This window comes from Exserohilum turcica, assembly GCF_000359705.1.
Source record: "Exserohilum turcica Et28A unplaced genomic scaffold SETTUscaffold_9, whole genome shotgun sequence".
NCBI lineage: Eukaryota > Fungi > Ascomycota > Dothideomycetes > Pleosporales > Pleosporaceae > Exserohilum > Exserohilum turcicum.
In genome coordinates, this window is record NW_007360310.1 from 1,475,559 (window position 1) to 1,489,973 (window position 14,415).

The window sequence follows — 14,415 nt, forward strand, 5'->3', positions numbered from 1 at the left end:
ATTTTGGATGCTAGGGTGGAGTCGCCCAAGAGCACAGAATGAGATTGGTATCTAGTATGAAATGCATTTACAAAACGCCTGGCAATGCAAGAATGCTTTTTTTCTCTTCATTGCAATTACGCCTCATCCTCGCTCTCGTCGTCGTTGTCAGCAGCGCCATTGGCCAGTATTTTGCGCGGCACTTCGAAAACGTAGATGCCATTTTTGACTTTTCCTGACATCCATCGAGCTAGCCTGGGCTCCTTGCCTACGGCTGCTACGACACATAGTCCATCTTTGCCCCTGTCTCCTCTTTCTTGGATCGAAAGTCCATTTACAATACCCCGAATCAAGATGGGACCATGCTCGCTATTGCCGTTCATGGTTTGGCCCTCTTCTTCTAGAGGCACGTGTCCGACCTTGCCAAGGGGCTCGATGCTCTTCTTGTCGTCGGCGATTTTCCAAGCACGTATCCAGCCGTCCCAGCTTGCTGTAAGGACAAGGTTGGCGAAGGGCACTGTAGCAAGCGCGGTGACATATCGTGCCAGACGCGGTCCTAGGCGAGCCGACGTGGTGGCATCATGGTTGGCTGACATTTCCTCGGGCGAAAGTGGCGGGTCCCGACCGTGAGTAAGCGGATAGGTGAAGAGAGGTTTCTTCCTGTTGATCGACCACAGCGAAAGGGCGCCATTATCCGATGCTGTAACAAACAAGCTGGCGTCGAGGAGCGCAACACAGTCAATCGAGCCTTCTGCGTAGGCAATGGGCGCATCGCCATCATCTTGGTGCGTGCCATTGACCATGTCGTCTTTGGCGTCGTCTCCGTCAACGTTCTTGCCAAAGCGGCCTTTGCGCAGTTTGTCCATGCCCTTTTGTCGTGCCGTGCCACCACCGTGAAAGACCAGTTGATTCTCCTCGACGACCCTCCACAGACGCGCAGTGCGGTCCCGGGCGCCTACACTGACGCAAGTCTCTTGATTGAGCTCAAGCCCACCGGCGATACCAATGACCGAGTCTTGGTGTCCCACAAGCGTCTCAATGTATGCGGATTCTGGAGCACTCCAAACGATGACGGCGCGGTCTGCTCCTCCAGAAAAGAGTTGTTCGGTTCCTCGTCGGAAGGACAGGGAGAGGACAGCATCGCGATGGCGAGTAAACAGGTGGCGAGGCGTGAGGGTGTCGGCGTCCCAAATGATCAAGCGTGCGTGCATGTCGCCAGTGGCTAGGTATTTTCCCGAATCAGAGATTGCAATGGACACAATCTCGCCAGTGTGGCCCAGGTAGGCTCTGTCGCCCTTTTTGTTCTTGTTCCCTTTGCGCCAAAGCATTCTCTTGGGTGTCCTGCGCGGCGTGATGTTGGACGGACGGGTGGCGTCTGGGGCGTATGACTTTGGGTCGGCAATCTCCCACTTCTCGACGACCAGGTCTTTGCTGATTGTCCATGCGTGGGGCAGCTTGACGGCACAGCCTGTTATGGCTTTTTGCAGGCCCGAGGAGGCGGCGGCATGCGATGCGCGCTCAAAGTCGAGCTGGTCGGCAATTGAGCGGTAGATTTTTCCTTTGCCCTCTGCGACGTCCTCTTTCAGTCTTTCGGCGATGAGGTCCTTGTCAATCTGCTCGGCGTCGAAGCCCACTTCTTGCTCGACCTCGTTGCGGATGTTGTCGAGATAGCGCTCTGCCAGGCGGAGGCGCTTCTCGGCGGCTGTCTCATTCTCATCCTCTGAGGTTTCCGAGTCACTGTCGTCGCCGTCGTCAAAGAAGGGCTCGCCGTCATCGTCAGATACATCGCTGCCACTGATAGAGTCTTCGCGCGCGGCGCGGCGGGCGCTGGTGTCAGTGTTGCGCCGTTTGGGAGCCGTGGCGGGGGCGTCAGAGCGCTTTCGTTTGCGCAGCGAGGCCGGGGTGGTGAAGAAGGACGACGACATGATGGCGGTTGGGGACGTGGCCGGCGACAGAGGGCCTGGCCGGGTTTTCTGGTGCTCTCTGAAAAATGGTCGGCCAACTTTTTTTCCAACGCCGATGGGGAGCTGCGACCGCCGCCGCGGAGGTCTTGGCGCACGTGCACCTGGAGCGCGCTCGTTCTCGTCCGCTCGCTCAATCCGCCGCCGCGTGGAGGCCCTCGCCATCATCATCACCACCTCGACTACTACCACCACCACCATCGCCGTCGTCTCCGCCGCCGTCAGCTGCAGCCACGCCGCCTTGCTGCCATCCTTCTGCCCCAGCCCGCCCTGAATTAGCCCGCCTCCGGGTCCTCCAACGACATGTTGTAGACGAGGGGGTCGACTTCGCGGGGCAGCATCCGCATTATGGTGAGGGTTGTCATGTCGAGGGCGACGCGGGTTCCTTGCTTGAGCTTGGCCTTGTCGACCTTTGACCGGCACCCGACGACGTAGCGGGGGCCGGATGATGCCTTTACAATGACTGCACGTCCAGGGTCAGTATGGAATCGAACGGCGGGCGGGTTCTGGGGAGCTCTGCTGCAACATACACCGCTCCTCGTCCAGCTGCTTGAGCACCTCGCCTATTATTTGGCCGACGCTCTGCAGCGCCTTGATGTTCTCTTCCGACACGTCAAAGTCATGCTGGAGACCTTTAATCTCCAGTCGCAGCGCCTTGAGCTTGGCCTCCCACTCTCTTGACTCGAGCAGCTTGGACTTGTAGGCTTCGAGCGCGTGCTCACGCTCCTGGTCTCCGCTGCCACTCATGGCGGGCAGTCTCTGTCTGGGGGGGGGGGGGTTGAGAGGCGGTACTGCGTGGACACAGCGGCCGGGATTGCTGCAGCGGGTACCTCTAGCTTGGAGAGGCGGGGAAGGTCAGGCCCCCGGCCAGGTCAGCTTTGGCGGCATTGGCGGTCTGAATGAGCAGATTCGTGAGCTGCGTGAGGTTATCGAGCTGCCGCTGAAGAACCCCGAGCTATTTCTGCGAGTGGGCATCAAGCCGCCAAAGGGTGTGCTGCTCTACGGGCCTCCAGGCACAGGAAAGACACTGCTGGCTCGTGCCGTCGCAAGCAGTCTGGAGACAAACTTTCTCAAGGTCGTCTCATCGGCCATTGTCGACAAGTACATTGGTGAATCCGCACGCTTGATCCGCGAAATGTTTGGCTACGCCAAAGAGCACGAGCCCTGCATCATCTTCATGGACGAAATTGATGCCATTGGCGGTAGGCGCTTCTCCGAGGGAACATCGGCAGATCGTGAGATTCAGCGAACCCTCATGGAGCTGCTCAACCAGCTCGACGGTTTCGACTACCTCGGCCAAACCAAAATCATCATGGCCACAAATCGACCAGACACCCTCGATCCCGCTCTGCTCCGTGCCGGTCGTCTTGACCGCAAGCTCGAAATTCCCCTGCCCAACGAAGTCGGGCGTCTTGAGATTCTCAAGATTCACTCTGCTAGTGTAGTCACAGATGGCGAGATTGACTTTGAGAGCATTGTCAAGATGAGCGACGGAATGAACGGCGCCGATCTGCGCAACGTCGTTACGGAAGCGTAAGTACCTTGCTTCAACTCACAAGATAACAACTGTAGCTAACACGTCACAGCGGTCTTTTTGCCATCAAGGACTACCGGGACTCAATCAACCAAGACGATTTCAACAAAGCGGTCCGGAAGATGGCAGAGTCGAAGAAGCTCGAGGGCAAGCTAGACTACCAGAAATTGTAGAGTGGCCAGCGCTGCTTGGCTGCATCACTAGCTACATTATGGCCGTAATGAGGGTAGAGCGATAGGCATCATGTACAATAGTACGGGACGATGGCATGGCAAAATAATCATTGCACTGCCCCAGATTTGTTTGATTGTGAAACATGCATTGCCTATTGAATCTTGTGTCTCAAGTGACGTAGGCACGCTAGCCTGGACATTCTCCGACCAGAGTGCACGTGAGAGCGCGCTCTAGCGAAATCAAAGTCCGGGCCACCGAGCCTAGGATACCACTTTGGCAGGACACGCCCACGACATTGCTTTACAATATCACCGCCGCTATGGAAGCATCGCAGTCGCCAACCAAGCCAAAGCGCTCTCGCGCTGAAATGGAACACGACAGCGGCATGCCAGCCAAGGAATCTGCAGCACAAGCTCACGACGGTACTGTTCGTCCGCGTTACATGCGCGCAACTCGCTCTAACATTGCATTTTAGACGAGACATCATCATCCGACGACGACGACTTTGGACCCGCCCTTCCCTCCTCGGCGCCGAAAAAGAAGAAGCGCAAGCTACCATATGAGAAGCTCTACGTTGCTGCGCTGCCTGGCGCAGCCCGATACTCGAAATCACTTATGCACCGCGAGCAACTCTGCTTTACCACCTTTACCCCACACACCGACTTTCTCATTACCAGCTCCGTCGACGGCGTCGTCAAATTCTGGAAAAAGGTCTTTGGAGGCATCGAGTTTGTCAAGGAGTTCCGTGCGCATAGCGGCGAGATCAAGTTTGTCAACGTGAGCGCCGACGGCCGCAGTTTTGCGACTGCCGGCGCGGACAAGACGATCAAGATCTTTGATGTCGTCACATTCGACCTCTTGGCCATGTTGACCTTGGATTATGTTCCTCTGGCGATTTGCTGGCTGCATGGCCGAGGCGCAAGCTTCCCACAACTGGCCGTCAGCTCAGAAGCCAACAGCTGGATCCGCGTATACGATGGCAGAGGCGAAAACCCGGAGCCGCTGCACGTCTTGAAGACCGTGCACAGAGCCCCTGTTAGCCTGATGGCATACAACAACCACTTTGACTGCGTTGTGAGCGTCGACCAGGGCGGCATGATTGAATATTGGAGACCAAACGGAAACTATGAGAAGCCGGATAACGTGTGGTCTCTGAAGAGCTCTACGAGCCTGTTTGAGTTCAAAAAGTCCAAATGCGTCCCATCTTCGCTCACGCTTTCGCCCACTGGAAAGCAGTTTGCGACCTTTTCTTTCCCGGACCGCAAAGTCCGTGTTTTTGATTTTGCCACTGGAAAACTCCACCGAACCTATGACGAGTCTATTGAAACCATCACGAGCATGCAACAAGCGGGAACTGCTGTCCAGCACCTTGAAGACATGGAGTTTGGGCGAAGAATAGGCATTGAAAGAGAACTTGATCAGCCTTGGCTGCGATGTCGCATGAATGTCATTTTCGACGAGACAGGCAACTTCATCCTCTATGGCAGCATGTACGGTGTCAAGGTCATCAACACAGTCACGAACAAGCTTGTGAAGCTATATGGCCAAGAAGAGTCGATCCGGCCGCTGTGGTTATGTCTCTACCAAGGCCAGCCCGAGAAGAAGGGAGTTGTTACGGTTGAAATGGCAGCAAGTGAGAACCCACTGCTGCAAGAAGCCGAGGCACGAGATGCCATGCTCGTGTCCACGGGCTCCGGCAAAGTCCGTTTTTACATGTACACCAACGACTCGACCGTCTCCAAGTCGGTACGCGACGTGCAAAACGAAAAGCCACGCGCCGCAGCCTCGAACAAGAAAAAGGACGAAAAGGCGCTGGCGGCAACAGGCACAACAGCCACTCTACACACAACCTATGGCGACATCACCATGCGCCTATTCCCCGACGCGGCACCCAAAGCCGTCGAGAACTTTGTCACGCACGCACGCAACGGATATTACAACAACGTGATATTCCACCGCGTCATTCGCAAGTTCATGATCCAAACGGGCGACCCGCTCGGCGACGGCACCGGAGGCGAAAGCATCTGGGGCAAGGAGTTTGCCGACGAGTTCTCCAATCTCAAGCACGACAAGCCGTATACCGTCAGCATGGCCAATGCCGGTCCAAATTCAAACGGCAGCCAGTTTTTCATCACAACAGAGAAGACGGTAAGTACAGCCCGCGAGCGCTTCCTTTTGCTGTTATTCGCGCCTCACGCCAACATATCATGTTGCATATATGATGAAGATCCCCTCCCCCCCTGCTAAGAAGACGAGCGGCTAACTTGTTCCGTGCTATATAGCCGTGGCTTGACAACAAGCATACTATTTTCGGACGCGCCATTGCGGGCATGGACGTGGTGCACAAGATTGAGAATACTAAAGTATACAAGGAGAAGCCCGAAGAGGATATCAAGATTATCAGCATTTCCGTCTCCTGAGTCCCGTTGGGTCAGGCAAAACAAAAAATAAGGGTGAGGGGGGCAATGTGAATGCAGCAATGTGAGTAGGATATTGAGTTATTTCCAAAGGCAATCAATCTCAGCGTACGTGAAGCATGCAAACTAAGTACATAGATACCTTGTGTGCTTCAATTCAATGTACATACACACGTGGGGAATAGAAGCCAACAAAAAGCTAAGCACATCCATGTCTCCCATGGATGCGCAGGATGATACTTGATACTAAGAAATAACAAATGCTGCAGTGACCTACGCCCAGGGCTCTATTAAATTCCAAGAAAGAAAAGAAAAAAAATTGTCTCCCCACCATGCAAATGTACTAACTGCGTAGCAAAACCAACGCCCGCTGCAAATTTCTCCCACGCCCTGCTTCCCCCCCACCCCTCCAAGAAAACTACCCACCGTCTCGCAGCAGTGAAACCGAAACACGCAATATTGTCAGGGAAAAAAAATGAAAGCAGCACAATTTGGCTGTTAAAAAAGAAACAAGAACTAAAAAACAAAAAACAAAAAGGATTGGTATCATGTTCGTGCGCCGAAAGTGTTCCCCCCCCCACGCGCCCGCCCTTTCCCATTGTGTGGCGCCTTAGAAAACCGAAAAGAAAACCATGGGGGTTCGTCCCACAAACCTTTGAACAAACTTGTCAAAGCGAGACACGGTAGAGTAGAGTCAAGACGGTAAAAAATGTCTCATGCCCAGTCAGAAGCGCCGATGAATGCAATGCTAGATGGAGTATACTTGTTCGTCATATGCCGTACTTGTGAGTCTCACCTGCTCACCTCGTGGCTGCTGGAGATGGCGAGTTGCGGCCAATAGAATGAGGTGAAGGGACACCTGTGATTGACGAACGTTTCTGAGTTTTGAGCGCATCCAGTTTCTTCTTGAGCGCCTTTTGGCGGCTTCTCATTTGCTCAAGAACTAGACAGCGTCAGTGGGGGTTGCTACTTATCACGACTCGAAGGGCACTCACGCTTCTGTATTGATCTTCGGTCTTCACCATCGAGACCATTGATTTCTTCAGCATCCGACTTGTGACCAGGAACATCCTCTTCCTCCTCCAAGACAGCTTGGAGCATGGTTATGGCAGTCCAGTAATTGATGTCGCAGTCGCCCAAGTTGTGACCTGTCAGCTCATCGATAGCTGCTTGGCGACTCATCTCGAGCGCACGGTCATACAGCAACTTCTCGGCCGTGACTCCAGTAGTGAGCAAAATGTTCTCTGCAGAGCCGACAGCCGTCGTCGAGCCCGACGCGGCTGATTGGTTCTGAGGATGGCTGGGGTGGTCGACTGGCAGCTGTTGCTGTGCTTGCTTAAGCTTGCGGGCAACAATCTCTGACTTGACACAGCACTCATTGAAGCGATCCCGCATCCAAGATACGACCTGGCCGAGTTTGGCATTTGTACGGCTGCTTCCATCAGACCCGCTGTTACGGCGTGTTCGATTCCAATAGCTTCCAGTCAAGTCCATGGCCTTGTTGAGCATGGCCAGCGTCTTGACGAACAGCACCAATGCTTCCTCGGAAATGAGGAGAACAATATCAGGTGTCAGATCGTCATCGTCATCATCGTATTCGATGATATCGTTGTTGGGTTTGCGAGCGACTCCTGTGGACCCGTCTCCCAGAGCTGGATCACTGGGCGCAACAGGCACCAGTTGACTGTACTTGACTTCGGCGAAACCATAGACAACGTGACTGAGTTGGGCGAGATCTTCGATCCTTCTGACTGCAAGTGTGTCCTCGTCTTTGTTGATCGTTTTGCCACCATCACCAACGAGCAGCATGCTGCTCTGCGCGGTAGGATACGCGGGGAAGGCCGAGTATCCTTGGGGCGGCGGCGATACACCTTTCATGACGGGTGGTGAAAGACCGAGTCCCCGGATATTGACCATGTTCATGGCCTTGGACAGGGCAGAAGTGGCTGTTTCAAAGCTAGGGCGGTATTGTCGTCGGCTGTATGAGCCCGTGCGTTGATGTGTGATTGTAGGTTTTTGCTGGATCTGAATAGCTTTTGAGGGCACGGCACCAGTAACAGATGTGGGCGATCCTTGGGTTGTCGATCGTCGCTTCATTGTGGCATCTCTATGCATAGGTCGATCTCGCTGTGTTTGCGGACTGTTGGCAATTTCGTCTGCGAGTGCGTCGATTTCTACGCGGCGTTTCTCCACAAATACAAACCCTTCGTCTAGGGCGTTGTCTTGGGCAGCTCGTTCAGCCGCCTCCCGCAGTACATTCGCTTCAGCTCTTTGTGGAATACGTTCCCGATCGAGATGCTCCTTGAGACCACTGGGTGCTGGCGTTTGGTCGTCGCGAGAGTACCTACGCCTGTGGCTGACGGCAGTTCCTGGCGACGACTGGTCTTGCACAGCCAGGGGGCGCCCTGGGGCTGTTGCAGCGTTCGTAAGGGTTGGCCGCCGATGTTCGCGATGTGACACGCGCTCTTCACTAGGTTCAACAGGCGTGGTGCTGGATCTCCGGGAAGAATACGGTAGTGGTGGAGTGTTTGAGTAGTTGCCAGATACAGGCCTAGAGCTCGGCCGCGAGGGTGGTGATATGCCCAGGCCTGTCCTAGGTCTGGGCGATGAGGAATATGCATTTTCTAGAGCTTGGCGGTCCATTTCAACAGGGGCTTTCTGAGCTTGTCTAGGCGGCTCAGCGGTCGGTTCGAGTGCAGAGATTTGTAGGCGTTCCGAGGCTTGCATGGATCCGGGCAGGTCTTCATCCACCATTCCGGGGATTTCGTCACGAATCACTGTATCTGCGAAGAAGGCCTCGTACGACATGCGCTCGGTTGGCTTCCGCTTCAACAATGCGCGGATCAGATTCTTCATAGCCCTGCTGCAAACCAGGCCTTCTGGAAATCGGACCTGATCTTTGCGCTCTTCGATTTTACGCAGGAGCTCAACATGGTTGTTTGCTCGGAAAGGAGGGCGAGCACACATCATCTCGAAGAGAACCGTGCCCACTGACCAGAGATCGGCTTTGGCGTCGTACTTTTCGTATCGCAGGATTTCCGGAGCCATGTAAAGCGGGGAGCCACAGAGTGTTTCGGCCAGTGAGGTTGTTGGCAGAATCCTAGCGAAGCCGAAATCAGCAATCTTGAGCATTGGGAGAGAGGCAATGCCAGTAGCCGGGATGAGCGAGTTTGCGCTAGCCGCCAAGGGCATACGTTCGAGGGTTCCGCTTTGCGAGTAAAACATGGACGAGGGATTTAGTAGTAGGTTTTGTGGTTTCAGATCCCGATGGATGTAGTTCTTGGACCTCAGGAACTCGAGGGCGCTGGCCACCTGCTTGGCGAAATGTCGAACAACGACCTCGTTCAGTCCTCCGACGGATGGGTTAGGGTACTTTTCTATCATGCGCTGCGTCTGGGGGTGGTTGACAAGGTCAGTGCGCTTCTTGATGAAGGCGGACAGGTCTCCGAGTTCGCAGAATTCCATGATGATGTGCATGCGCGAGGGCGCTTCTTGGCAGTCGATGAGGGATACTATATGCGGGTGGTGAAGACTGCGCAGGATGGTGATCTCGGACACGAGGTTGTCCTTGAGCTTCTTGTTCAGCTTGTTCATATTGACCGATTTGATGGCGACCGACTGGCGCTTTTCCTGTGCAGAGGGTCTGGTTAGCGACGGATTGCCATGACGAGCACCGAGGAGCAACAGACGTACAATGTGAATGCCGCGGTAGACTTCGGCGAAACTGCCTTTGCCAATGTGATGCATGCGCTTGAACTTGCCGATAATCTGCTCAGAGCCCGGGGCAGCCGACGACGAGGGCGATGCGCCCGATCGCCGGGGGGCATGCGATGGTGGTGGTGATGCCATGTTGGCGGCACGGGCTGTGCTGCCTGGCGCGAACTAGTTGGGACGTTGTATGCGTAGCAGTAGCGGCGGCGGCGACGGCGGCGGCGGCGGTGGTGATGATGGGGATGCTCAGGAAGCAGCTACCAGCGCAGATGCAAGTACAGGGTAGCCGTGAGCGTGTTGTACATGGGCTATCGCTGGGCGGGCGGGAGATGGGCGTGTCGTGGGCACGGGGGGGGGGGCGACGGGAAGGGGACGAGGAGGATGGATGCGGTGCTATCGATAGTGGTGACTGGGACGCGAGTCGGGACGGACGCAGGGTGGCGGGCAGAGGAGGCGACGCGAGCCACGGGGGCGGGGAGCGACAGGCACAGGCACAGGCACAGGCACAGGCCGAGACGGCGGCGGCGGAGATGCAGAGGGCGAGGGAGGCGAGGAGGGAGACGAGGGCAGGCAGAGTTGAGGGAGTTGAGGGAGTTGAGGCAGGTCGAGCAGGCAGTGTTGGTATGGCTGGATGGGCGTGGGCGTGGGCGTGGTGCTGCTAGGTAGGAGTGGGCTCGCAGTCATGGGGAGGCGTTAGCGCGCCGCTAGCGCCGCCCCGATAGACTGATAACGACGCGTGCAGGCAGCGAGTACCTCGACACCTCGACGGCCAGGCGAAACCGGCACCATGTACACTCGCACACGCACCGCCGCCAGACACAGTCTCAGACGCTGCGCCGCGCTGGTGATGCTGCTACTGCTACTGCTACTCCTACTACAAGCCCGTGCTGCCCTCGACGAGTGCGCCCGAGGCAGCGGGCAAAGGGGGGTCGACAGCCAGTCATGTGGACGAGCTCGCGGCGTGACCACGTCGCACGCCATTCGTCTGTGTGGATGCGCAAGATGCGCAAGCCGCCCGTGGTATCGTCGGGCAGCTTATCGCGAGCGGGCTCCATTGTGGTGCTGTCTGTCCTGTCTGCATGTAGCAGCCAGCAGTAGTCATAGCAGTAGGAGTAGTACCAGTACGTACATGCAAGTAGATGCGAGGCCGACTGCCACACACGGCCTACTGTGCACGTGCACGCGCACACGCACGCTGCACGCTACACGCTAATACCGGCTGGGCTTGGCTTGGCGACGGCACGCTAGCCCGCCCATCAACTGCCATGACGTAGCCCCCGGCCATGTGCTTCACCTCCTACACACACACCCACACCCACCCACGCCTACAGCCTGACCCCTCGCACAAGAACCCACAGCACCACCGGCACAATCACGTTGTCGTTGCCGCCCGTGAGCACCGCCTCGTTCAGGCTCGCTCCCGCCGCGCACATTGCTGCTTTGCCCAGCGTCACCACCGCGTCCATGATCACGGCGCCTCCAGTCGTCTGCCTGCCCCCGTCATGCCTCCATCCAAGGCACAACCACGCCTTGCTGCTCACGAGACCCACAGTCACCGCAACCGCAAACGCCAGCGACCCTTCGAGTGACTTTCCCCCTGCCCATGGCCATCGACGACGCCCGTAGCGCCGCCCGATGAGCGATGCGGCTGCATCCCCCATGCCCACGCAAACCACCCCTGACACCATGCTGACATCTGCCTTGCCCACGCCCCAGTCCTTCCATGGCTCTTCTGATATCCGCTCAACGCCAGCCAGCGACAGCCACAGCGGTATCGCGCACCCGATCAGAAGAAAGATGTGTGACACCACTACCGGTCCCCGTAGATCACGCCCGTCCACGTACGGCGTGAGGAATCTAGCAATCGGCTTCGACAGCGGTGGAAGCTGCGACGCCCGAATCAGATCCAGCAAGAGGAAAATGGCAAGTACCAGCACAAGCGCCAGTGCCACAAAACACGGGTCGACGTAGATGGTCGGCAGCAGCATGGCCACCATGGTTCCGTGGAACACTTTGCGCCGCGTGTCCACTTCCACCACAGCTGACAGTGAAAACACCGAAATCAGACCAGCCATGATAGTCGCCAGGCAGTAGACGCAGAGCACGAGCCGAGTATTGGCCTCTCCAAACATGGCCTGCCTCATGCCCTCTGCCCGTGACAAGCCTTGCATTCGTTGCGCCATTTCGTCAGCGTCCAGCCTTGGTGGTAGTGGCACCCACCCGTTCAGGTTCCATTCAAACACTTTCCATCGTACCGTTGGTATATTGCCAAAAAGGTAGCCAATGGCCCATCCAAATGGCTCATGATTGTGCAGTGCGTATTTGCCCACGGCGTAGCGGATCGGGCCCAGGATCAGTATCAAAACCACTACGTAGAAGTAGGCTGCATAGAGCCACTTCCTCATGGTTGCTTGCACAGGTGTGAGCGACAGGTACGACTGTGCTATCGATCTGGATCGCTTTCGATGCGAGTATCTGTGCTGTTCCGTGTGGCTCTCAGCTGCAACGACAGGCATCGTGTTTCTTCGTACATGTCGCGTGCCGCATGTTTCCTCTGCGTTACTATTGACTTTGCCAAAGCCCATGTTGGTTGCCTCCGTGGCCGACTGCGGCTCTGCTCTATCAGTGTGAGACAAGCCACTATTTTTGCTGGGCTGAAGCCTGTCAAGTTGGAGGCGTTCGGTCCTATTTCCACGCACGACGTCATCTTCATCGGCATCGCTGTCACTGCCTTTGCCCGCTGCGTCACCCCGGCTGCGTTTAGATCCCAAGCTCTTGTTCAGCAGCTGGACAAAGGTCTGACGAGCGCGAATCACCTGCCCAGCGCGTCTCAGCTTCCAACGAGGGATGCGTGCCAGTGTGACGCCCCACTTGAGCACGTGCCCGCAAAGTCCAAACACTCCAAGCCCACCCACCCACAGCAAGATGGCCAGTATTACTGCCTGCGGCGAGTCAGACAACAGCAGCAGGTTGATGAGCCCAATCGACAGCAAGTGCAGCTCTGCTGGCAAGAGGCTCGTTGTCGTGAGATAGTAGAGAGCAGGCAGCAGTGCCTGATGTAGGGGAAACAGGCAGACGAGAAGCTCTGGATCCATGCCCTGATGCGGAGGGGGTAGTTTGAGCTTATACGGCTTCTGTGCAGATAGTCTCGACGGTATGCTGGTGTTTTCGGCTGCAATCAGTGGCAGGATGGAGATGAACCAATGAAGCGATGAATAGCCCAAGGCGGGAGGATTGAAAGGAATGATCCTGGCGGGTAATGCAGCAAGACCAAGTAGCATGTTTGGAAGCAAAGGCTTCGGCGACGAAGCGAAAAGCGAAATGGCAATTAGTACAGGCAGCACTGGTGGGTAGAGTATAGTCGCCGGATCGAAGGCTGCTGGTATATGGATCCGACGGCAAAGCTTGAGATTCGAGTGTTTTTTCCAAGAGTAATACAGTAGGCGAAGGGGATATAGGGCGAGCAAGATAGTCATAGCACCGACATGCGTCATCAGCTCTACTGGGCTCGTGTTAGCATCCTTCAGCATGTCTCTACCATGACGCTGACCTCTGTGCCACACGAGCAATTGGCTCCAGCACTCGCATCCATGCACCGCGAGGATGCCAATACCAGCGAGTAAGGCCGTTTCCGTCGTTCGCCTTAACAATTCATTCCGCCGCCGTTGGAGGTACTTTTGCTTGGCTGCCCGTGCCTCTTCGTCTGTGTGATATATACTTCCTTTGCGCTTCTCGCGGCTCTGGCTCCCGTTGACGAAGCCGTCGGAGAACTTGCCTCCTTCGTCGTCGATTTGCGTGGGCGTGAGGAGAGGACTCGCCCACCCTCCCGTCTCTCTCGGCCGCAGACTGCGAAGGCCCTTGTGGGGGCGCAAGGGCGGCGCCGGCAGTGCTTTTACCAGGTTGCAGCCTTCGTCGTCTGCCTCTGTGCCACTCTCGCTTGGCGACTGCGATGCCAGTTCCCTCCTCTTCATACCACCCTCGCCGGGTCTTGTGTGGGAGTGGCTTCGTGGGCCCAGAGCCAGGGCGGGCGGCTGCTCTAGAGACTGCCCCTGAATCTCGTCTCCATGGCGCAAGTACGGGTGTGGCGACCGGCGGAACAGTGGAATGTCGCTCTCGTCTGCGGCCCCAAGCGCGGGCGTGGGCGAGTCTGGCTGAGTTGTTGCATCTTGCGACATTGCGCGGGGATACCGACTCTGGTCACCCTCCGCACGTTATGCGGCTGTGTAGCTGTAAAGGAACGGACAGCCCAATTGCACGTGTGCGAATGCTGTCGAGAGCGGAGCAAAGGAGGCAAAGGGGATTGCGGGTGCGAGTGTCCAAGGTCATGGCGGCCCCCATGCTGGGCTGAGCATTCTCACATGTTTGCCGCGCGGGCGCGTTGGGAAGGGCTGACGTTGCAGATCCACTGGGCCGTCTTCGGCAGGCTTCCGCCTACTGCACTGGCACTGGCACTGGCACTGGCACCGCACTTCCGAATGCCGCCTTGGGAGCGGAGCGCTTTCGCATCATTTGCACAGTGCTTGCATTGGCATTGGCATTTGCACTGGCAATCCCTGCACAACTCCTCCCCACAAGCCATGACGCAACGCGCCGTGTTACTTATCGATTAATCCGTCTAACCTCTTCACCACACACGCCC

At 56.4% G+C, this 14,415-nt stretch overlaps 6 protein-coding genes across 6 annotated transcripts; 2 read left to right on the plus strand and 4 right to left on the minus strand.

Annotated features, from left to right (window-relative positions):
• Positions 1–13: 13 nt before the first annotated feature.
• On the minus strand, positions 14–2,000 carry SETTUDRAFT_124580 (uncharacterized protein). The gene has a single exon (XM_008033423.1). It carries the CDS (start codon positions 1,902–1,904, stop codon positions 117–119), a length of 1,788 nt encoding a protein of 595 aa, XP_008031614.1. The 5' UTR covers positions 1,905–2,000; the 3' UTR covers positions 14–116.
• Positions 2,001–2,215: 215 nt separating this feature from the next.
• Positions 2,216–2,687, minus strand: SETTUDRAFT_24583 (uncharacterized protein; the record flags this gene model as incomplete). The annotated part of the gene is made up of 2 exons (XM_008033015.1): positions 2,216–2,403; positions 2,471–2,687. 2 exons carry the CDS (start codon positions 2,685–2,687, stop codon positions 2,216–2,218), a joined length of 405 nt encoding a protein of 134 aa, XP_008031206.1.
• Positions 2,686–3,767, plus strand: SETTUDRAFT_166443 (uncharacterized protein; the record flags this gene model as incomplete). The annotated part of the gene is made up of 3 exons (XM_008033424.1): positions 2,686–2,728; positions 2,786–3,473; positions 3,527–3,767. The coding sequence occupies 3 exons, from the start codon at positions 2,686–2,688 to the stop codon at positions 3,645–3,647; spliced, it is 852 nt and encodes a 283-aa protein (XP_008031615.1). The 3' UTR covers positions 3,648–3,767.
• A 200-nt stretch (positions 3,768–3,967) lies between these two features.
• Positions 3,968–6,187, plus strand: SETTUDRAFT_144344 (uncharacterized protein; the record flags this gene model as incomplete). Its single annotated transcript, XM_008033425.1, has 3 exons — positions 3,968–4,075; positions 4,129–5,796; positions 5,931–6,187. The coding sequence occupies 3 exons, from the start codon at positions 3,968–3,970 to the stop codon at positions 6,066–6,068; spliced, it is 1,914 nt and encodes a 637-aa protein (XP_008031616.1). The 3' UTR covers positions 6,069–6,187.
• Positions 6,188–6,865: 678 nt separating this feature from the next.
• Positions 6,866–9,812, minus strand: SETTUDRAFT_99826 (uncharacterized protein; the record flags this gene model as incomplete). Its single annotated transcript, XM_008033426.1, has 3 exons — positions 6,866–7,008; positions 7,061–9,695; positions 9,759–9,812. 3 exons carry the CDS (start codon positions 9,810–9,812, stop codon positions 6,866–6,868), a joined length of 2,832 nt encoding a protein of 943 aa, XP_008031617.1.
• A 1,034-nt stretch (positions 9,813–10,846) lies between these two features.
• SETTUDRAFT_124587 (uncharacterized protein) lies at positions 10,847–14,019 on the minus strand. The gene is made up of 2 exons (XM_008033427.1): positions 13,327–14,019; positions 10,847–13,278 (listed from the first exon to the last, which is right to left on the minus strand). The coding sequence occupies exons 1-2, from the start codon at positions 13,949–13,951 to the stop codon at positions 11,102–11,104; spliced, it is 2,802 nt and encodes a 933-aa protein (XP_008031618.1). The 5' UTR covers positions 13,952–14,019; the 3' UTR covers positions 10,847–11,101.
• Between the last annotated feature and the right edge of the window lie 396 nt (positions 14,020–14,415).